General features: G+C 48.7%; 1 protein-coding gene across 2 annotated transcripts in view; it reads left to right on the forward strand.

The window, feature by feature from the left end:
- Window positions 1-813: 813 nt before the first annotated feature.
- Window positions 814-22,591, forward strand: part of RFX2 (regulatory factor X2) — a 45,676-nt gene continuing 23,898 nt past the window's right edge. For both annotated transcript variants that reach the window (XM_065875533.1, XM_065875534.1), the window contains exons 1-4: window positions 814-918; window positions 3,566-3,655; window positions 5,605-5,684; window positions 7,114-7,375. In XM_065875533.1, the coding sequence (XP_065731605.1) occupies window positions 814-918; window positions 3,566-3,655; window positions 5,605-5,684; window positions 7,114-7,375 (537 nt within the window). The remainder of the gene's footprint in view (window positions 919-3,565; window positions 3,656-5,604; window positions 5,685-7,113; window positions 7,376-22,591) is intronic.

Below are 22,591 nucleotides of genomic sequence, written 5' to 3' on the forward strand. Positions count from 1 at the left end.
GCGTGCTGAGATTAAATGAATCTTGGTGGAGAATTTTTAAATTATCTTCTTGAAAGATATCTACACCTGGCTGCAGAGAAACATACTCGTCTGCTTTCTCACGGGTAAAGGAGCAGAAGGCACTTTTTCTTATTGCTGAAATGCCTGAGGATTTTTCTCCAGCCCCAAGGGATGTGCCATTTCTTTCTCTGCTATCACCTTTTTTCTCCCTAAACCAGTGATTCTTAACCAGCGTTGAATCCATCCCCCCCCCCGCCCCCCCAGGGACACTAGGCAATGTCTGGCGACATCTGTGGTGGTCGCGACTGGGTGTGCTCCTGGCATCAAGTGGGTGGGGCCCGGGATGGTCCCGCAGAACGTGAATGACCTGCCCAGTGGCAGCAGTGCCGAGGGGGAGACCCTGCCCTAGGAGGATGCGCTTATAGTTTGGGGTGCAGTAGCTCCGCAGATGGCCAGCATCCCCCAGGAGCTTTTGGTTTTGTTGGTAAATGAGTAAAGAAGTCGTATGAGCCCGATCAGATCGGAAAGGGGGAGCTGCTGTCCCCTGCATTCAGGAATTCCTGCAGAGCTATTTTTTCGGGTTTATATTTGGACAAACATCTCCTGCCCCCTCCCTTCTCTCTTCTTATGGAACAGTTGTGCAACCTCTTCCCCGCTTCCCCTTCCTTACCTAGTCTGGCCAGGATCCCTGCATTTGGACTTGGAAGACTGCAGGTCATTACCGCTCGCCTATCGTGTATGTTGCCTCTTTGGGCTTCGTGAAGACAGCCCTGCCCCAACTCACTCTCTCTCCGCCTCTCTTTAGAACTGAGCATGCAGAATTCAGAGGGTGGATCGGATTCGCCGGCTTCCGTGGCTCTGTGTCCCTCGTCAGCAGCCCAGGCGCCTGTGGCCCAGCCTGTGCCAGCCTCGCCACAGGTAAGAGACCAGCCGCCTGCCGCTCAGGCCGCTCTGGGAGAACCAGCGCAGCCAGGGTGGGGATGCGTCCACCTTGGTTTTGAAAAACATTTGAATCAGCAGAGCGAGGAATCTCTATTTTTCTGAATTGCATGGTTGCAACGCACCCTCATTTTCCTTCCTCACCCCATGTTATTAGACTTTTTCACTGTTTGTTGTAAAATGGTCCCACCAAGGAATCGATGATCCAAACTCACAAAGAAAGCCCTTCCCCGACTTTGATTTAGTCCATTCTTATCTGCTAGTGGTAGTTTTCTTGTACATTGGAAATGACCCTTCTACACAGAAAGCCTTTCTCTCCATAAGGCAAAAGAGAAGTGAGAATTCTTAGGATTTGGTTCATTAATTGAATCTAGTATTAGAATCGGTATATTCTTTAAAATTTGCAGAGAGAGAATTTTCACATTAAGGCTCTCCCAACTTCTAGATTTCTATGGTGGACTGAAATACACCATTAAGTAGACATAAACATAAAATTAGTGACATGAATCTACCAGAAACCGAAGGTAACAGAACAGACCAGAATCGTAGACATGTGCAGATGTCCACTGTGGCCACGTGATCATCTATGATTTACAAATCTAAAAGTTAGGAGCACGACAGAAAGAATTGATTATGGCAAACAAACAAACAAACAAAAAAACCCCAAAAAAACGTAATTCAGCAAAAGCCAAAAGGCAAACATCAAAGCCGTTTATTCAGTTTAGAATGTGTAGTTGGACATGTTTAGCATTTATTTCTTGAAAGTGTGGCGGCCCCGGCATGGGTGCCAAGAGGGCGTGATCACTTGCAGTGTGGTCTAATTGATTGTTTCCTTGCCCACTGAGCCTGATGCGTGAGCCCTCCACCCCATGGAGCCCTCCACCCTCTCACCAAACCCCCGTCTCAGGCGCCCCTGGGCCGGGGTGGCGGCTGCCTTCACTGTAGCGGCTGCAGGCTGACTGGTCCCAGGGTCCTGCCGTGGCCACCGTGTACATCCCAGGCTCCAGGGCTCCAGTCCCTGATGGAGATGGATCCAGCCCCGCACCCCTGCCTCGATGGCTGTGTCCCCGCCCCCGTCGGGCACCTCTCTCGCCTGCAGTCTGCACTGCACTCCCTGAACAGTGAGCACCCAGTTCATCCCCAGTAAGGGGCGTTCTTGCTCCCACTGTCCCCATGATGCGCTCTTCCTGCTTCCACTCTCAGCCCTGGCCATCCACCAGGACTTCCCACCACAGTGGGCGTGTTCTGCCACCAGCCCCACCAGGCTCTGAGCACTGGCAATGTAGCCAGTGCCGCTGAGGAACTGAATTCTGCAGTTCGTTTAAATGGAAGTAAATTTCAGCGTCCACAGAGCTACACAGCTAGTAGCTTGCGTATTGGACAGCTCAGCTTTGGAGTGTGTGCGTGTATATCCTTAATATTCTTATTTATTTGAGGCGAAATTCACATGGCCCAAAATTCACCATTTTAAGGTGAACAATTCAGTGGCGTTTAAGACATTCACAGTGTTTTGCGACCTCCACCTCTCTCTAGTTCCAGAACATTTTCATCCCCCAAAGAGGAAACCCCGTCCCCATGAGCAGTCACCCTCCATCCCTCTCCCCCAGCCCCTGGCAACCACGAATGCACTCTCTGTCCCCGTGGATTTGCCTGTTCTGGACGCTTCGTGTAAATGGAATCACACACTGCATGGCCTTTTGTGTCTGGCTTCTCTCACTGAGCGTTACGTTCTCAAGGTCCATTCACATTGTAGCGAGTGTCATTGCTTCTCTCCTTTTTCTGGCTGAGTGATGTTCCCATGTGGGTTTATCCATCCACCCTGTTGATTTCTGTACCATCTGTGTTCTCTTTGCCTCTGGAGGGCCGAGTGTATTGAATTCTTATTAGAACAAGTGGTGTTTATAAAGCCAAGCCCCGCAGAATCACCACAACTGGTGATACTTAGGGTCCAAGTGGGACGATCATAGACTCACAGTTGATGACTTCCAAAGCTCAGCCTTTACAGAAACAAAGCGCTCTATTTCCTCCCTCACCTTGAGGGTACGTTTTGATCCTTCATGTTTTCCTAGCTTTGTCCAACCAGTCCTCCAGGCCAAGTGACAAAGCCACACTGGGAAGATGGCTCAGGGGCCCAGAGAGCAGTCTTGGAGTCCAGGAGGGGCCTGGACTGAGTCTGGGTTGTAGAACTTCTGATGCTGAGGCCGCAGGACATAGACCTGGCCTTGACCATTCTAGGCTTCCTTTTCCCTCGTGTGTAAAATGGGGACAGGTCCAGGGGATACTGAGAAACGATGGGGTGTGACCCAGCTCGTCCGGCGGAGGAGGTGGTGTGGACGACCAGCCTCGGCATCCAGCTCTCAGCCCATGTCACCTTGATGACTATCGACCCCAAGGAGGCAAAGCTGCTGGGTGTGTGTGTGTGTGCGTGTGTGTGCACGTGTGCTCGAGTCCCCACTGTGCCCGCCTAAGTTAGCCTGAGCCGCGTGTGTGTGCGCCCAGCTCTCCTTTCCTACCCGTCCCGCTCTGTTTCCATAAAGCGACAGTGGGCGCAGTTGAGCTGTGACCTGTGTTTGTTTCCAGGACTAACCTCTGACAAGCCTAAATGTCCTCTTTCCTTCCCTTTTAGAGGGTGTTGGTCCAGGCAGCAGGCTCGGCTCCCAAGGGGGCTCAGATGCAGCCCATCTCCCTCCCCAGAGTGCAGCAGGTGCCACAGCAGGTAACCACAGCACAGGTGACTCGGGACGAGGTTGGCACGTAGCACCTTGGAGCCCTGTCTGAACGATGATGCATGCTTTTCTGTTGTCGCTGTTCCTTTTCGTTTGATGCGTTCAGTTCCTTACCAGAAAGTTCTTTTGGAAGCTGTGTTAAAAAAAAAAAAAATCTTTTGCTGCAGATAGGTTGCATCAAGCGAAGAAAACTTATGATCTTTCATTCATTCAGATATTCAGCCTTTGGGGCACAGGCGAGCCCCTAGCTAGAGCATGGGGTGCAGCGGTAGACACACAGGCAGATAGAGGAGGTTTCTGGATTGGAGGAGCACCGAGCCCCCTGGGGAGGCAAACTCATCTGCAGGCAAGTGCTGGACCCTCAGACGGGCACTTCTTGTGAAATTAAATGATTTGAGAAGAAAGCTTGAATGTGTGGGCTCACCAGCCAAATCGCAGCCCAGATCGTCAGCTCAGACAGGCGGCGTGATCTGAGCAGGGGTTTGGCAGACCTTTTCTGGAAAAGGCCTAGCCGTACGTTTTTCTTTTTTGGCTTTGCAGGCCAGATGGTCTCTGGCACAACCGTGCAACACTCGCGAAAGTCACAAAGGAATGGTGTGGCTGTGTGCCAATAAAGCTTTATTTATAAGAACGTGCGGGCCGGATTTGACCCGAGGGCCAGAATTTGCCGACTCCTGCTCTGTAAGATGCTGAATTAAAATTCGTTCAGGCTCCTGCCTGAAAGGAACCTGGAGCATATGGAGATGGCGAGACCCCAGAGGACACACCTCTCCCTTCGAGGGGCTCCTGCCCAGCGTAGTAGGGTGTTTAGAGATGTTTGCCTGGTGCTGTGTGATTTTCGGGGTCCTAGGGGAGAAGCGAAGGCGTGGGGGTGGGGGTGGGGGGCTAGCAGGGAACCAGCGGCCCTGCTTTAGCTCCTTGAGGGAGGGGCGACCACGACTCCTGGGATTCCAGAAGCTTGCCCTCCTCTGTGGGGTTGGGCCTGTGCCTGCTGTATCTCCTGGGCCACCCAGACTTGGGGCCCGACCTCTGCATCTTACCCAGTCCGCTAAGACAAAGGGGGTTGTGTGTGTGCATGTGTCCCCCGGGGTTGGGCTGTCCTCAGAGGTGGGAATCGGCCCTGTCCTGCTGCTGCATGAGAAGGCCTACAGAGAGGGCACGATGAGACAGGCCCTCGATTTTCTCACCCCCAAACAAGGTTGAATCGGGGACCCACTAAGCCTCCCTCTGCGGTGGGGTCCCGAAGTTCTGCACACAGAGCTCTGGGCCTCCACCAGCAGGGCCCGAGTCCCTTGGGGGCCATCAGCTGAGGCTGTGAACTGACCAACGAGGGAGGGGTCTTCCCACCGGCCTCCTCCCTCCAGCCCCCCGCCCCACTCCAGGTACAGCGCTCCTGCTAATTCTGCTCAGACCTTCAGAGTCTCTTCCAGCGTGGCTCCCAGGACCCTGACCCGTTGCTGGGGACGGCCTCCAGGGCCACCGAAAAGAGTGGCAGGGGGGCGGTGGAACGTATGAGCAGCTTGAGCCCCTTCCCCTGCCAAGGGGCCGTGGGAGCATCGGGCGCTCCGAGGTCCGCATTCCGTCCACATCTCTGGCGTCTGCTGTCCAGCAAGACTGGCCCCTCTGCCCAGTGGCCAGCAGACCGCAGGCATCCCCCCAGCCCTGCTCTGCACCTTTGCTCGGAGCTGGGCTCCTCCCCGCACAGAATAGGGGCCCAGACCCGCTGCGGTTCCATTTCCGTTTGGGCTCATCCGGAATACGTGGCCTTGACGTGACTGTCTCCCCTGGTTTTTTTTAGAAGTGCCAGCTGGGGGCAGGACAACTGTGATGTGGTGCTAAGTGTTCACAAAAGGCAATAGGAGATATTTCTGCCTGAATAATCTGGAAGTCCTGAGCAAGGAAGACTCCGTGTAACACCAAGTATCTGCTGTTGTTTCAGGTCCAGCCCGTGCAGCACGTGTATCCCCCCCAGGTGCAGTACGTGGAAGGGGGGGAAGCCGTCTACACCAACGGAGCCTTGTACGTGGTGTCCTCCCCCTCCCCCGAAAGGGGCCTCACAGGGAACCGACTGTAGGCCACATCCCAACCTTCTGTCACGACGCCCACTGAGCTCCCTTGGGGATGTGTTTACACAGAATCCTTTCCCTTACTCTTCGGGCGATGTGTCCCAACTATTACAATGGCATAAGGACATCACAGCCTGGTGGAGATTTCAGAAATCACAGACTGTTATACTTTTACCTCTAGAAAAGGCAGTCTTTAAAAACAAACCCAAAAATCCAATCCACCTTCTAAGTCTGAAGATATCCTTTGCAATCCAGAAACCGTGTCCATCTCTGCTTTTTCATCCTGGCCTCTGTTAACCTCTGGCTTTTTCTGATGTTGGTAAAACTTGACCTTTCATTTGTCAAGGACGTCTAGGGTATTCTGCCTTCAAACTCCGTGATGCTTGGGGCAGAAAATGATGCGTTTCCCGGAAGCTCACTGTGCTCGGGATGCGCGTCCTTTTGCTTGTTTCTGCCTCTGGTTTCCGCGACTCCCGTCCTGAGGGTGCGGGAGGGTTTGGTTGTGGTTAAAGAGATGTGATTGCTGGAGTCGTGGGCGCCCGCAGCACAACACTGAAGGCATGACACACACTAACCCAGAGGAGCGCGTGTGAAGCCTGTGAGCCCCCAGCAGGCTCTGGGGGACCCTCCACAGCAGCATCCTGGCTTGACTGCACTGCGGTCAGACAGGACTTCCCCCGGGGGCCGGAGAGGCTGCCCTGTCCCCCAGAGGGGCCTTCCCTCAGTCACCCCTGAGGAAAAACCCCTACTGACCGCCTTTCACTGCGGCCGGATGTACATCAACCGACATGGTTAATGATTTGATCCAGATGTTAAAGGATTTCAGACAAATTCTTGGAATCCCTTAGACATTCTTTTTATTATGCAATTACATTTTTTCAAAAAAAACTTTCTGGTTTGAAAGAACTAGAGACTCCCAGGAAGTTGCAAAATTAGCCCAGAGTCCCTTGTACCTTTCACGCAGCCTCCGCACCCCCGGTGGTGACATCTTCTATGACTGCAGGATGGTATCGAAACCAGGGCACCACATCGGGCCATATTCAGCTTCACAGCCTTTAGGCGCACGTGTGCACACGAGTGTGTGTGTGTGTGTGTACAGCTCTACGTGGTCTTATCCCAGGAGTAGACCTCCAGTAACCAGGGTCAGGTCCAGCCCTGCTCCACCCACCAAGCCCCGCCCCACCCACCAAGCCCCGCCCCCGTCGAGTGCAATTTGCACGTGCGGTTTGCAAATGACCAGTTGCTGAGGGATCGGCTGGGATCCCGAATGCTTTCGGAGACCATGGCTGTGAACTCGCTGTATTGACAGCCGGGTCTGACTTAGCCACGTGCTCGGCGCCGTGGTTTCCGGCGTTTACGTGAAGCCTTCTCTCTCCCTCCAGGCGGACGGCGTATGCCTACAACCCCGAACCCCAGATGTACGCCCCCAGCAGCTCCGCGTCGTACTTCGAGGCCCCGGGCGGTGCCCAGGTGACCGTGGCAGGCTCCTCCCCGACGGCAGTCCCCGCCCACAGCATGGTGGGCATCACCATGGATGTCGGGGGCAGCCCCATCGTCTCCGGCGCGGGAGCCTACCTCATCCACGGGGGCATGGACGGCACCCGGCACTCCCTGGCGCACACATCCCGCTCATCACCCGCTACGGTATGTACGTCCCAGGCTCTCGGGGGCAGCAGGTTAGGCCCTGAATAGACTCCCGGCAGCAGCAGGGACGGTGAGTAGAAGGCAGCCGGGAGCACGGGCGTCGGAACCCCACTAGCCTACGACAAGCGCCCCCGTCTTTGAACCTCGGGTCCTCCCTTGGTAAAGACAGAGGGTAGATGGCTGTAGCCAGTGCTGGGAGCGTTGCAGATGAGGAGGCAGCTCAGTGCTGGGAGATGCTGCTGCCGCTGGTGGTCCACCATGACCGTCCTCATCGTCATCAGCCTCTCCCAGGCGGAGATCAACACATCCCCGAGAAAACCGGGCTGAACCCAAGCAGAGCTATACTGGACTGGTACCCCACACCTCTGTCCAGAACGGCGGCTTACCTGCTTTAAAGATGTATCTGCTTTGAAAACTCTATTTCCCATATTTACTCTTATTTTTTAAATTAGCACAGAGTAAAGTGGACGGTGTGGGCTGCACAGACCCATGAGTTTTGACTCACGTACAGACTCGGGTATCTGTCCGCACATCAGTACACAGAATGGTTGCATAACCCCCAAAACTCCCTCGGGTGTTTCTTGGTAGTCACGACCTCCTCTCACCCTCAACCCCTGGCACCCGTGGGTCTGCTCTCCGTCACTGTACTTTTGTCTCTGTGGGGATGCCGTATGAAGGGGATCATCCAGGAGACTCCTTTTGTGACTGGCTTCTTTCACCCAGTGTGGAGCCTGGAGATCCCGTCCAGCTGTCCTGTGAGTCAGTGGTTCCTTCTTGTTGCTGAGTCATGTTCCGTGACCCTAACGGCTCGTTCCTCCATTCACCAGCTGCGGGGCCATTTGGGCTGTTTCCAGTTTTTTGTGATTGTGAATAAAACAGCTAGAAGGACTCTCATGTATAGACACATGTTTTCCTTTCTTTGGGGTCAGTCAATACCTACGAATGGGATTGCTGGCTCCTACAGTATGTTTAACTTTATCCGAAACCACCCGTGTTTTCCCGGGGCGGGGAGGTACCATTTCGAGCTCCCCCAGCCAGGTGTGAGTTCCTCTCGTCCCACCTCATCACCAGCATTTTTTGTTGTCGGGTGTTGTCAGCATCTTTCTTTTTAGCCATTCTCATCGGTGTGTGGTGTTATCTTACTGTGGTTGTCATTATGCATTTTCGTAATCGCTAACGATGGCCAGCACCTGGTCAGGGGCTTTGCCTTTCATGTATGTTCTTTGGTGATACGTCAGTTGAAGTTTGTTTATTTTTTAACTGTGTTGTTGGTTTTCTTACTGTTAATTTTGAGAATTGTTTGTATATTCTTGTATTCTGGATACAAGTCCCCTGCTGGACATGTGATTTGCAAATATTCTCTCCCAGTCTTTAAAGTGTTTTTTCATTCTCTTAAGAGTGTCTTTTGGGGACTTCCCTGGTGATCCAGTGGTTAAGACTCCACGCTTCTACTGCAGGGAGCCCAGGTTCAGCCCCTGGTTGGGGAACTAAGATCCCGCATGCTGTGCTCTGTGGCCAAAAATAAAAAAAATTTAAAAAAAAATTTTTTTTAAAGTGTCTTTTGCAGAGAAAAAAAAATTTTTCCCAATAATTTTGATCAAATCCAATTTAACAGTTTTTCTTTTTTGGAAAGATCGTGCTTTTGATGTCATGCCTGAGAACTCTTCGCCTGTCCCAAGGTCGTGAACATTTTCTCCTCTGTTTTCTTTGGAAAGTTTTATAGTTTTACATTTTACATTTAGCTCCGCTTCATTCTGAGCTAACTTTTGTATAAGACGTAAAGTTTATGTCGAGGTTCATTTTTATGCATATGAAACAACCAGTTGTTCCAGCATCATTTGTTAAAAACACTATCTTTTATCGGATTGCTTTTGCACATTGTCAAAAATCAATTGGCCTGGGACTTCCCTGGTGGCGCAGTGGTTAAGAGTGCCTGCCAATGCAGGGGACACAGGTTCGGTCCCTGGTCTGGGAAGATCCCACATGCTGTGGAGCAGCTAACCCCGTATGCCACAACTACTGAGCCTGCACTCTAGAGCCCGTGAGCCACAACTTCTGAGCCCACATGCCACAGCTACTGAAGCCCACGCGCCTAGAGCCCATGCTCCGCAACAAGAGAAGCCACTGCAATAAGAAGCCCGCACACCACAATGAAGAGTAGCCCCCGCTCGCCACAACTAGAGAAAGCCCACGTGCAGCAATGAAGACCTAATGCAGCCAAAAAAAATCAACTGGCCTATTTCAGAACAGTCTGTTCTGTTCCATTTATCTATGTGCCCGTCCCTTTACCAATACCACGCTGTCTTAATTACGACAGCTTTAGTCAGTCTCAGAAATGGGTAGACTGGCTCCTCTCACTTTATTTTTCAGTATTGTATTGGCTATTTATATAAATTTAGAATTTTCTATATATATTTTAGATCAGTTTATCTATATTTCCAAAAAAAATCCTAGTGAGATTTTGATTAAACAGCTTTAAAGCTGTGTATCAATTTGTGGAGAATTGGCATCTTTACTATGGTGGGTCTTCCAGTCCACGAACGTGGTGTGTTTTCTCCATTTATTTAGATCTCCTTTGATTTCTTTCATCAACTTTGGTCATTTTTAGCATGCAGATCCTGTACTTATTTTGTTATTTTTTTTTTTTTTTTTTTTTGGCTATGTTGGGTCGTCGTTGCAGCACGCGGGCTCTTTGTTGCGGCGCGTGGGCTTCTTGTGGCGTGCGGGTGTTCTCTCTCTAGTTGTGGCGCGCAGGCTCCAGGGCGCGTGGGCTCTATAGTTTGCGGCATGCAGGCTCTAGTTGAGGCGCGCGAGCTCAGTAGTTGTGGCGCACGGGCTTAGTTGCCCTGCGGCATGTGGGATCTTAGTTCCCTGACAAGGGATTGAACCCGCGTCCCCTGCATTGGAAGGCGGATTCTTTACCCCTGGACCACCAGGGAAGACCTCTGGAGCTATTTTAAATGGTACTGATTTGAAATTTCAGTTTTCAGCTGTTCGTTGCTAGTGTACAGAAGTATGGTTGATTTCTGGTTCTTGACCTTGCCTCCTGTGACCATGCTGAACTCAGTCTTTAGTTCTAAGAGTTTTTTGCGGTCTGCAAATAGGAACAGTTTTAGTTTTTTTCCAGTGTGGGTGACTTTTATTTCTTTTTCTCGCCTTATTGCACTGACTAGAACATCCAGTACGATGCTGTGTAAGAGTGGTGAGAGTGGACATCCTTGCCTTGTTCTCAGTCTTAGGGGAAAAGCTTCAGTCTTTCACCCCTAAGTGTAATGTTACCTGTATGTTTTTCACAAATGCCTTTTTTCAGGTTGAGGAAGTTTCCTTCTATTCCTAGTTTTCTGAGAGTCTTTATCATAATTGGATGTTGAGTTTTGCCAAACGCTTTTTTCTTAGATATGATCACGTGTTTTTTCTTCTTTAGACGATGAGTGTGATGGATTCTATTGATTGATTGTCAATTAAAAAATAACTTCCTGGGCTTCCCTGGTGGCGCAGTGGTTGAGAGTCCGCCTGCCAATGCAGGGGACGCGGGTTCGTGCCCCGGTCCGGGAGGATCCCACATGCCGCGGAGCGGCTGGGCCCGTGAGCCATGGCCGCTGAGCCTGCGCGTCCGGAGCCTGTGCTCCGCAATGGGAGAGGCCACAGCAGTGAGAGGCCCGTGTACCAAAAAAACAAAACAAAAGAAACTTCCTATTTTTGTGTGGGCTTCATCTGAAATAGAAGATGATGTTCGAGCCTCATCCCTGTTCTCTTGGTCCTGATGTTTTTCCGGGTCACCCTGACATTAGAGGCACTCTGAGCTTAGCTGTTCTCTCCCTTTCTATGTCCAGGGTGCTCCCCAGGACCTGGCTCTGAGGACAGGCATGGAGAGGAGTCATTTGCTGTCTAGAGCGGTGACTGTGGGGTGGTGCCTGCCACTCCATCCCAGGGGCACCAGCCTGTCCCTTGCCTCACTTGGGCCCTCCAGGGTCCTCAGCACAGCCTCAGAGGATTGGCTGGCAGACCTGAGTGTAGAGCTGCCGTTGATCAGAAGCCTGCCTCACAGACTACGTTAAGTTTCACGAATGTGACATCTCCATATCAGCAAACTGCATCAACTCATAATAGTGAATAAGCTAGGGTCGCAGGTCACAGACCTCCTGAGATCACAGGTCGTGATATTCTCTCCAGTCCATACTGCCTCGCTGGAAACAAATGTGCCGCTCAGACCCCGGGCCGCCTGGTTACTGTAGTCTGATGTCTGGGTTGCACTAGAAGAATCGAGTTTTTAAATCAGTTGGAAATCCATGAACAGGCTATGTTTTGGCACCCTGCCCACCCCCAGCCCCAAAAGCTCCAGGAGTTATCACCTTGGATGAGGATATGCCTCCAGACTCCCTCTGCTCTGTTGTGGTTCTTTGACTTGCTTTTGGTGTGGGGACATCATCTCACAAGGATCAGCAGAGATCCAACCAAGAGCCAGGAACAGGACTGGCCCTGAGGTTGCGACAGAAATAACGATGACTCCTGGATCCGGCCCTTCACGTCTATCAGTTTTCTTATGTCAGAGTTGTGTTTCCAGGGACTTCAAGTTAATCCTGCAAACAGAGCACAAAGACCAGAGCAAATCGGCACCTACAGCCCCAGTGAGGGACTTCAGACTTTCAGTGACACATTTTCTTGAATCTCATTTCTGGTTAAAATTTCATCAGTATTGAAATCTTAGAAGTGAATTGCCCAAACAGTAAATTTTTGATAACTTTTCCTGTTGTGCTTTTTTTTTTTGACCCCATGGAGCAGAGATGCTAAGCTGAGAGCTATGCTCTTTGGGTTGTAACAAGGGGAGACTCTGGGGGCTCCGGGGCTGCATGAGGAAAAGCCCCCCTGCCACCATGCCCAAGCAGGCGGCCCCCTGGGCCACGCAGTGGAGGCTGATGAAGACCAATCATCTGTCCACTTTTGAAGATGATAAAAATACAGCATCCCTGTCCGTGAGGGGATGTACCATTGCAATGTCTCATCAGGGCTCCGGGACCTGTTCTGGTGAAGACCCGTTGGACTCTGCATTTCCAGGAAGTCAGAGAGGGCCAGCACATAGGCAGTGGTGGCCCTGGGTGCTCCAGTCCCACGGAGGTTGGGGGCTGCCTGCCCTGGCGACCCCACTCAGGCAGGCCAGACAACTGGTGCATAAGCAAGAGCTACCTAGAAGCTGGAAGGGCCAGCGCTTCACCTTGGAGGATGGCGGCACGTGGGTTCCATCCTTCTCTGGTCGCGTTCAGCTTCTGTAAGCTTTGTGGCATCTGATGTGATTTTCAAACACACCTAAGAAAGCATCATCAGTGTCTTCCACACCCAAGTGAGGAAAATCCTGCCGTCTGGATGTACGCAGCAGAGTCTCAGCAGCCCAGCCCCATGGAGCACTTTGGGTCTCTTTCGAAAAAACTGAGATCTTAATATTAAAAGTCGCAATATGCAAATGAAAACTGCAATGAGGTACCACCTCACACGGGTCAGAATGGCCATCATTAAAAAGTCTACAAGTAGGGACTTCCCTGGTGGCGCAGTGGTTAAGAATCCGCCTGCCAATGCAGGGGACACGGGTTCGATCCCTGGTCCGGGAAGTTTCCACATGCCGTGGAGCAACTAAGCCCGTGCGCCACAGCTACTGAAGCCCGTGTGCCTAGAGCCTGTGCTCTGCAGCAAGAGAAGCCACCGCAATGAGAAGCCCACGCACCACGATGAAGAGTAGCCCCCGCTCGCCGCGACTAGAGAAAGCCCACACGCAGCAACGAAGACCCAACGCGGCCCAATATAAATAAATAAAATAAAATAAATTTGTTTTTAAAAAAAAAGTCTACAAATAATAAATTCTGGAGAGGGTGTGGAGAAAAGGGAACCCTCCTACACTGTTGGTGGGAATGTAAATTGGTACAGCCGCCATGGAGAACAGTATGGAGGTTCCTCAAAAAACTAAAATTAGAACTGCCATATGACCCAGCAATCTCACTCCTGGGCATATATCCAGACAAAGCTCTAATTCAAAAAGATTTGTGCACCCCTATGTTCATTGCAGCACTATTTACAGTAGCCAAGACATGGAAGCAACCTAAATGTCCAGCAACAGATGAATGGATAAAGAAGATGTGGTACATGTATATACAATGGAATATTACTCAACCATAAAAAATAATGAAATAATGCCATTTGCAGCAACATGGATGGACCTAGAGGTTATCATACTAAGTGAATTAAGCCAGACAGAGAAAGACAAATATCATATGATATCGCTTATATGGGGAATCTAAAATATGATACAAATGAACTTATTTACAAAACAGAAACAGACTCACAGACATAGAAAACAAATTTCCAGTTACCAGAGGGGAAAGGGGGTAGGGGAGGGATAAATTAGGAGTTTGGGATTAGCAGATACAAACTACTATGTATAAAATAGACAAACAACAAGGACCTACTGTATAGCACAGGGAACTATATTCGATATCCTGTAATAAACCATACTGGAAAAGAATATGAAAAAGAATATATATATTTTTTAAAAGTCACAATACTTGGGGCCCTGGAATGATAGGTTCAAGTTCTGCAGTGTTCAAGTTACAGCAGACATCCCTGAGATGTGCCACTTGAAATCATAGGCATCTCTTTGCCGAGTCATCAGAAATGCAGCTCCTGCTTTCAAAACTCCAGCGAGCATCTTCGCTCTGACCACCAGCACATGTGGATACAGAAGAGACGAATCTTCTATCCTATATCCAGCTCGCTGGGAATATGGTCTTGCGGCCGCTTCGAGTGGATGTGTCTGTAAGGGACCTGCGTCAGTCCTGAGTGTTGAGTCAAGGCCAGTGGGGACCCTGGACCGTCCACGGCTCCCTGTGTGTGGACTGGCTTCCCACTCGGGCACCTCCATTCCCACGGCGACCCTTCCTGGTGGCCCATGGGGCTGGTGCACCATCCATGCAGCGTCACAGCTCACGATGGATCGCCCACCACTAAGCAGCTCTTCTCTGGAGCCTGTGTTTTCAGGGAAGACCCAGGATATCTTGACTGGACTACGAACCCACACGCCTACTGGGCATTCACTAGAAGCTTCCTCGCCCCCTGCACAGAGCTTTTGTCCAACCACGAGAGCAAAACGTTTGCCGGCAAAAGCACATTATTTGATAAAGGAGTTTCGCCAATAGTACATCCGCTTTTTCTCTGTTCATCATTGGACTTCCCTGGCAGTCCGGTGGTTAAGACTCGGTGCTTCCACTGCAGGAGGCATGGTTTCAATCCCTGGTTGGGGAACTAAGATCCCGCAAGCCCCATGGGTTGGCCATAAATAAATAATTCATCATCACTTTTTATCCTTTTAATAGACTTTCTCTTAGAGCAATTTCAGGTTTACAGAAAAATCGAGCAGATGTACAGAGAATTCCCGTAATGCCCCACCCTGTACCCCACGCAGTTTTCCTTATTATTAACATCTACGTTTGGTGCATTTGTTACAGCCAATAAGCCAATATTGACCCATTATCATTATTAACTAAAGCCCTTGGTGACATCAGGGTTCACCCTATGTTGTACGTTCTATGAGTTTTGACAAACATCTAATGATATCATCACTTTTTTTTTTAATTTATTTTTGGCTGCATTGGGTCCTCGTTGCTGTGCACGGGCTTTCTTTAGTTGCGGTGAGCGGGGGCTGCTTTTCATTGCTGGGCACAGGCTTCTCCTTGCAGTGGCTTCTCTTGTTGCAGAGCATGGGCTCTAGGCGCGCGGGCTTCAGTAGTCGTGGCTCGCGGGTTCAGTAGTTGTGGCTCACAGGCTCTAGAGTGCAGGCTCAGTAGTTGTGGCACACGGGCTTAGTTGCTCCGCGGCATGTGGGATCTTCCCGGACCAGGGCTCGAACCCGTGTCCTCTGCATTGGCAGGCGGATTCTTAACCGCTGCACCAGCAGGGAAGTCCCAATATCATCACTTTTGAATGTGGTTTTGTAAGTTTCTTTGCAAAGGTGGGAGCAGTGCCCCTTTGAAAGATCTATCTAAAGTTCATCTCTGCTCTGCTTTAAGTTACAGAATTAAAGAATGCGTACTGGAAAGCACTCCGGTTCTTATTCTGAAAAGTCTCAATTAACTTACCAGAGAAGTCATCATCCTGTTTAGAGTAACACAAACCCACTTACCATGTCAAGGGCTACATGGGTCATCCATCTAATAAAAGCCTCTTCCTAATTTCCTTCATCTGTTCCTTGTGTTCCTACTGTTTTCTTTCATTGGCTCCGTATGTAAATGAGTGTGTGACCCCCGATTGGATCCTGGCCCACAAACAGGACTTTCATCAAGTGATCCGATCGATTAACAGTGTTGAGTGGGGGTTAATTTCCGGGTCACGGAAGATGTTGACATTTGGGGAGCCTGGCTGAAGGGCATATGGGAATGCTTTGTGCTATTTTTGCAACTTTTTATACAATCTGGAGTTATTTCCAAACTTAAAAGTTAAAAATTTTTCAATTGGTAAATTAAGAAGTAGAACTATATCTTTTAAAGTTCTGGGAACTACAAGAAGAAGTAAACATGTTAGCTGGTAAAAATGATTACCAAAAAAGATTATCTCCGTGAGGTAGAAAGAAAAGAGGAAGACTTGCTTTTTTTATACCTTTTTCTTCTGTTTGAATTTTAACCACATGCATGCATTACCTTATACATCTTTTATTGAGGTAAAATTCATATAACATAAAATTAACCACATTAAAGTGCATAATTCGGTAGCATTTAGGACATCCATGGTGCTGTGCAACGATCCCCTCTCTACCTAAAAATTTAAAAAATCAGTTTAGCAGTAAAGTATAATCCATACAATGCAATTGTGTGAGTGATTTACAATTGCTTAGTAAATCTCTGGGGGCAGAGGCGGCAGAGTGCTGCCCTCCAGCCAAATCCTGCCGGCCCCCAGGTTTTGTAAATAAAGTTTTATTGGCACACAGCCACGCCCCCTCATGGACGCACACTGGGCTGTTAGGGAAGGGAGGGGCTTCCTCTCCTGAGTGGGAGTTGGTGGAGGCCTGGGAGAAGCTGAGGTGTGGCCGGGATGGGGCGGGGCAAGCGAGGTGCCCAGGGCACCAAATTTAGGGAGTTGCTCCCCTCCGGGGGCTGACCCTGTCATGGCACGACCTTGACAATGAGCTCTTCCTTCAGTTTGGTGCCCTGGGCGCCTCATGGGCGCCACCCCAGTCCTGGCCGTGGAAGGAGACTGGTATGTCACTGGCCTAATCGGGTTTTTGTATGGCAAGTGCATATAAAATTACTACATAATTTTTTAATGTTTAATTAGCAAAATAAAACTGGACAAATTGAAAATGCCCATTTCCCCCAGCCAGCCTCCCCGTCTCCCCAGTGGTGAGCCCTGCCCTTCTCTCCATCTTCCCATCTGGCCCTTAACTGCAGCTGTTGCCTTTCTCCAGGCAGAATTCCGTAATTTCTATCCCTGCCCTCAGAACTCCAGCCATGACACTTTGGTTCTTTTAAATACTCTCCATTTTCTTTAAAGCTCCAAAAGCGTTCGTAAAACATTTAAACGTTTATTTCCTCCTTCTGTGGTCACTTAATAAGATGTATTTTAGGACAGGACGTTTACTGCAGCAGTTTTCTGTCCTCACCCCCACTTCTCCCTGGTTTTCCAGGAGCATCGTCTACCCCTTCCCACTTCTGGCCCAGGAGGCGTGGTCCTGATATCAAATTATGGCAGACCCAGCCTGGAGATACAGGTGTTGCTTTTTTTTTTTTTTTTTTTTTTGGTACGCGGGCCTCTCACTGTTGACTGTTGTGGCCTCTCCCGTTGCGGAGCACAGGCTCCGGACGCGCAGGCTCAGCGGCCATGGCTCACGGGCCCAGCCGCTCCGCGGCATGTGGGATCTTCCCGGACCGGGGCACGAACCCACGTCCCCTGCATCGGCAGGCGGACTCTCAACCACTGCGCCACCAGGGAAGCCCACGGGTGTTGCTTTGATACTGGTCATTGCTGGCCCTTTGCAGGGGTGACCTTGGCCTGGCAGGTCTTTTTTTTTTGGCTGCGTTGGGTCTTTGTTGCTGCACGCGGGCTTTCTCTAGTTGTGGCAAGCCGGGCTACTCTTCGTTGTGGTGCACGGGCTTCTCCTTGCACGCGGGCTCAGTAGTTGTGGCCCACAGTCTTAGTTGCTGCGTGGCGTATGGGGTCTTCCCCTACCAGGGCTCGAATCCGTGTCCCCTGCACTGTGCCCCCAGGGAAGTCCTGGCAGGTGATTTTAATGAGGTTATTGTGTTATAAATGGAATGGCCATTACAGTGGACGCTAACGAATTCAGAGGAGAAGTAACCTCCACCCTCACTTAGAAGACAAATCTAGTCCTTATGTCAGGTAAAATTTTGCTAGGATTTTATATGAAAGGAAAGGAGTTTTTAAAATTCCTTTAAAAATTTTAAAATAACCAACTAATTTTAATATACTTGGGAGTTAATAAAACTTATCTGCGCTCTGCTATCACGTTGAGTTCTTGAAACGAAACGCTGTATCTTTGATCACAAGCCGTTAGGCATTTTCTCCCCTCCTTTCTCCCGAATGCCTAAAGCATGATATGTGTGTGCCCTTTTCCCCAGGCATTCCGCTAGTAATTCACGCAGCAGAAACCAATGAAATTAAACGGCCAATAAAAAGGAATGTGGGCTGCACTGCACCCAATCAGAAATAAAGATGAAGCTCCTGATAAGTCAAGAAATAGGTAGACAAGTGTATGCATAATACCAAGATGGAAAGAAATCTTTGAGAAGCTCAGAAAACAGAAACGATTTTAGGGAAAGCTGCCTGGCCGTAGGGTAGCGAGGGGGCACCTCTGCATCCATCCTTGGCTCTTCCTTACAGTTTGAAATGTGGGCCTGTGCAGGTACCACTTTGATAAAATTTTTTAAATAGCAAAAAATTAAACTCCAGTCAAGTATAAATTTAATTTCCATTTAAGTATATCTAAAGATTAAACACTGACTTTTCCAGCCACTGAGAGGACTTATCAAGCCTCTTGTACTTGTGCAGTAAGAATCCCTCGGTCAGGTCCGTAAGGAAGCCTCCCACTCCAGCCCCCAGACTTCAAGCGTGAGATGCTCCTTTTTGAAGGATGCTGGACGGCCTCAGCTTGGAGCTGGGAGGCGGCGCCACAGCGCCCTCTGCTGGATGCACTGCGCTGCGCCTCCGGTCCTAACTTCCGGGCACCAACTCCTCCATCTGAACTAAGGGGACTGGTGACGTTGTCCTGAACTTCATCACCTTCAGAGGTTTACCTGACGTCTTAATTTTAAAACGCAGTGAACACCTTGCGAGGTTCCACTGTGTATTAAGTTAATTTAAGGTATCAGTGGGCTTGTTCTGACCCTATTTAATAGCTATGGGGTTTTGAGGATGGTCTTACAAAGCAGAAGTTCATTTGTATTCTTTTCCACAATACTCGGAACTGCACGATTTTCAGCAGTCTTACACATGTCTGGCAAACTTCTGGGTGTCCCCAGGATCCTCTCAGGAGCTCCACGAGATCAAAACTGTTTTCACAATAATACTAACCCGTTAGTTGCTGTTTCCCACGTGTTGACATTTGCCCCGACGATGCAAAACCAGCACAGCCGACACAGCCACGCACAAATCAGAGCAGACACATCAGAGTCTCTAGAAGTCACTGAAATCCTCACCATCATGCACGCACAGTAAAAAAAAAAAAAAGAAAGAAAGAAAAGAAATACCAAATGCCAGTTTCACTCAAGAATTCCCTGATGAAGCAGTAAAAATTATTAATTTTATTAAATCTCAATCCTCGAGAACACTTTAATATTCTGTGTGACGAAAAGTGCTTCTGCTTCTTCCCTAAATACGATGACAGTCTTGAGGAAAAGCTCATGGGCAAATGGCTTGTGAGCAGAACGAGCTACTTTTTTCATGAAACGCTATTTTTCCTCGAAAGGATGACAGACAAATTATGATTATTCAGACTCGAAGATTTGGTACACATTTTCTCAAAACTGAACGGTTGTGAGCTTGACATATCGAGGAAAACACGACAGGTTTTATTGTCAATATGTTCTCAAACCAAAAAAGCAAAAAAATAGAATTTTGGAAAACTGGTATCTTGCTGAAGTTGGTGGTGGTGATATTAACCAGTGTGACTTTTTTCAATACCGTGTGATGAAATGTATCAACATGTGGAAGATCTGCAAACTCAGTGAACCAATATTTTCCAAGTGACCAAGTGCATGTTGTTACAAAACCGTGCATGTGGGTGAAAGATCCGTTCAAATTGCAAGAAAGACTAAAGTTTTTTTTTAATTAGTTGTATAGTTTTTATTGAGGTAAAATTCACATAACATAAAATGCACCATTTTAATCATGTAATTCAGTGGCATTTGGTACATTCACAATGTTCTGTAACCATTACCCTGTCGAGTTCCAGAACATTCTCATCACCCCCAAAGGAACCCTGTACCAGTTAGTAGTCACCTCCCATTCCCTCCTCCTTCAGCCGCAGGGCAACTAATCTGCTCTCTGTCTCTGGATTTGCCTGTTTTGGACGTTTCATACAACTGGAATCACCCAGCACGTGGCCTTCTGTGATTGGCTTCTCTCACTGCCTATCATGTTTTCAAGGCTCATCCACATTGTAACATATGTCAAAACTTCATTCCTTTTTAGAGATGAATAATATTCAGTTGTATGTATGGACCATATCTTGTTTATCCATTCATCAGTGACTGACATTTGTATTTTTCTGCCTTTTTTGCCTTTATGAATCAGGCTGCTACGAGCAAGTTTTTGTTTGAACACCTGTTTTCAATTATCTTGGGTCGAGTGAAATTGCTGGGTCATGTGGTTTAACTGAGTTTATATTTTAACAGCTGTTTGCCACGGTAGCTGAACCATTTTTCAGTCCCACCAGCAACTGAGGAGGGTTCGAGTTTCTCCACATCCTCACTGACACTTGTTACTTTTCTTTTTTCTCTTAATAGCCAACCTAGTGGGTGTGGAGTGGTACCTCACTGTGGCTTTAGTTTGTGTCTCCCTAATGACTAATGATGTTGAACATCTTTTTATGTGCTTATTGGAGACATGCCTATTCCAGGCCTTTGCCCATTTTTAAGAACTTTTTATTTTATATTGGAGCATAGCTGATTAACAATGTGGTGTTCATTGCTCATTTTTTAATTGTGTCATTTTATCATTTTGTTGTTGAGTCTCCATAGTTCTTTATAATATTTCTGGATATAAGACCCTTATTAGATACATGATTTGCAAATATGTTCTCCCATTCCGTGGGTTGTCTCTTCACTCTCTTTATAGTGTCCTTTGACATACAGAAGTTTTTAATTTTGATGAAGTCCAACTTATCTTTTTTAAAGGTTTTTATCTTTTATTTTTTGTTTGTGCTTTTGGTGTCATATCTAAGATTCTATTCCCAAATCCAAGGTCATGGAGATAACCTTATTTTATGTGATTACCTCATGTTTTCCTCTAAGAGTTTTATAGTTTTAGCTCTTACATGTAGTTCTTTGATCCCTTTGGAGTGGATTTTTGTATATGGTGTGAGGTAAGGGTCCTGCTTCATTCTTTTGCACGTGACTATCTGTTTATCCCAGCACCGTTCGTTGAAGAGTGTATTCTTTCTCCATTAACTGGTCTAAACACCCTTGTTGAAAATCAATTGACCCTAGATGTATGGGTTTATTTCTGGACTCTCAATTCTATCCCATTGATCTATATGTCTCTCCTATCCCAGTACTGCACTGTTGTGGTTACTGTAACTTTATAATCAGTTTTGAAATGGGAACTTAATGAGTCTTCGACCTGGTACTTCTTTTTCGAGGTTGTTTTGGTTATTTGGGGTCCCTTGCAATGCCGTATGAATCTTAAGATCAACTTGTCCGTTTGAAAAGGCAGCTGGAAGCTTTGTAGAGAATTTTGATTGAGACTGTGTTGAGTCTACAGATCAATTAGGACAGTATTACCATCTTAATAGTAAGTCTTCCAATCCATGAACATAGGACGTCTTTCTGTTTGTTTGGGTCGTCTTTAATTTCTCTCAACAGTGTTTCATAGTTTTTTCAGCGTACAAGTATTTCACCTACTTGGTTAAATTTATTCCTAGGTATTTTATTCTCTCTGATACTATTGCAGATGGGATTGTTTTCTCCATTTCATTTTCATATCGTTCGTTATTTAGAAATATAATTGACTTTTGCATATTGATCTTGTATCTTGCAACCCGGGTGCTGATAGTTTGGGGGGAGATCCTTTCCATATTTAAGATCATGCTATCTGCAAATAGAGGTAGTTTTGCTTCTTCCTTTCCTGTGTGGATGCCTTTTATTTTCTTCTGTGGCCTAATGACCCTGGCTAGAATTTCCAGTACCGTGTTGAATAGCAGTGGCAAGAGTAGATGTTCTCAACAGTGGTCAGAAGAGGTGGGGGGCGAAGCAGAAACCCCTCGTTCCTGAACTCAGCTCTGGGGAAGTGGTCCAGCTGCACTTTCTGAAAGTGTTGGGCCTGCTTTTTACAGAATCGTCTCTGTGGTCTTTGCCTCCCCTGGATGTTTAAGGGTCATTGCCTCCAGCAGAGCTTATGTTTGCATTTTTCATGTACAAGTCGGGCTCAGATGTGGTGGTTGCCACACTCGGCCGGGTGTCTCTTCCTTTGCATAGACCTCCCATGGCCCCTCCGCCCTCGCTTCTGCGAGGTCTGAGGACCCATCTCAGAGGCCCTCCCCCAGGAGGACCCCTCCGTGAGCTGTCTCATCTCCGTGGCCCCAGGGTCCTGCGCCTCCCAATGGCAGGGCTGGGGTCGTGGCCTACTGGTATTTTCCCAAAGCCCTCCAGCTGGGAGACCCTGGGCTTTGCGACAAGGGCAGGCTGGCCGGGAAACCAGTGCCCTCAACTGTCGCCGGGTCTGCGGTCCTCTGACTCTGCCAGTGCAGACGATGGATTGGGAGCAGCAGGCGTCTATCATGCTGGCTTTGCTTGCACTTGGCCTTGTGCAGTGGCCAAGCATTCCCGGTGTGCATGTGTACGTGCAGACGTGTTAGAACTCGGCTGCCAGTGTAGACGGTAGGGCCCCCTCTGCTGCTGGTGTCTGACGGGCTCCTGGGCTCCTCTGCACGTGACGAAGCAACGCTCCCGCTGAGGCTTCGGCCCCCGACCTAACCCATCCCCCCGCCTGTGTCCAGCCTGCTCT

This window comes from Phocoena phocoena, chromosome 3 (assembly GCF_963924675.1).
Source record: "Phocoena phocoena chromosome 3, mPhoPho1.1, whole genome shotgun sequence".
Classification (NCBI taxonomy): domain Eukaryota; kingdom Metazoa; phylum Chordata; class Mammalia; order Artiodactyla; family Phocoenidae; genus Phocoena; species Phocoena phocoena.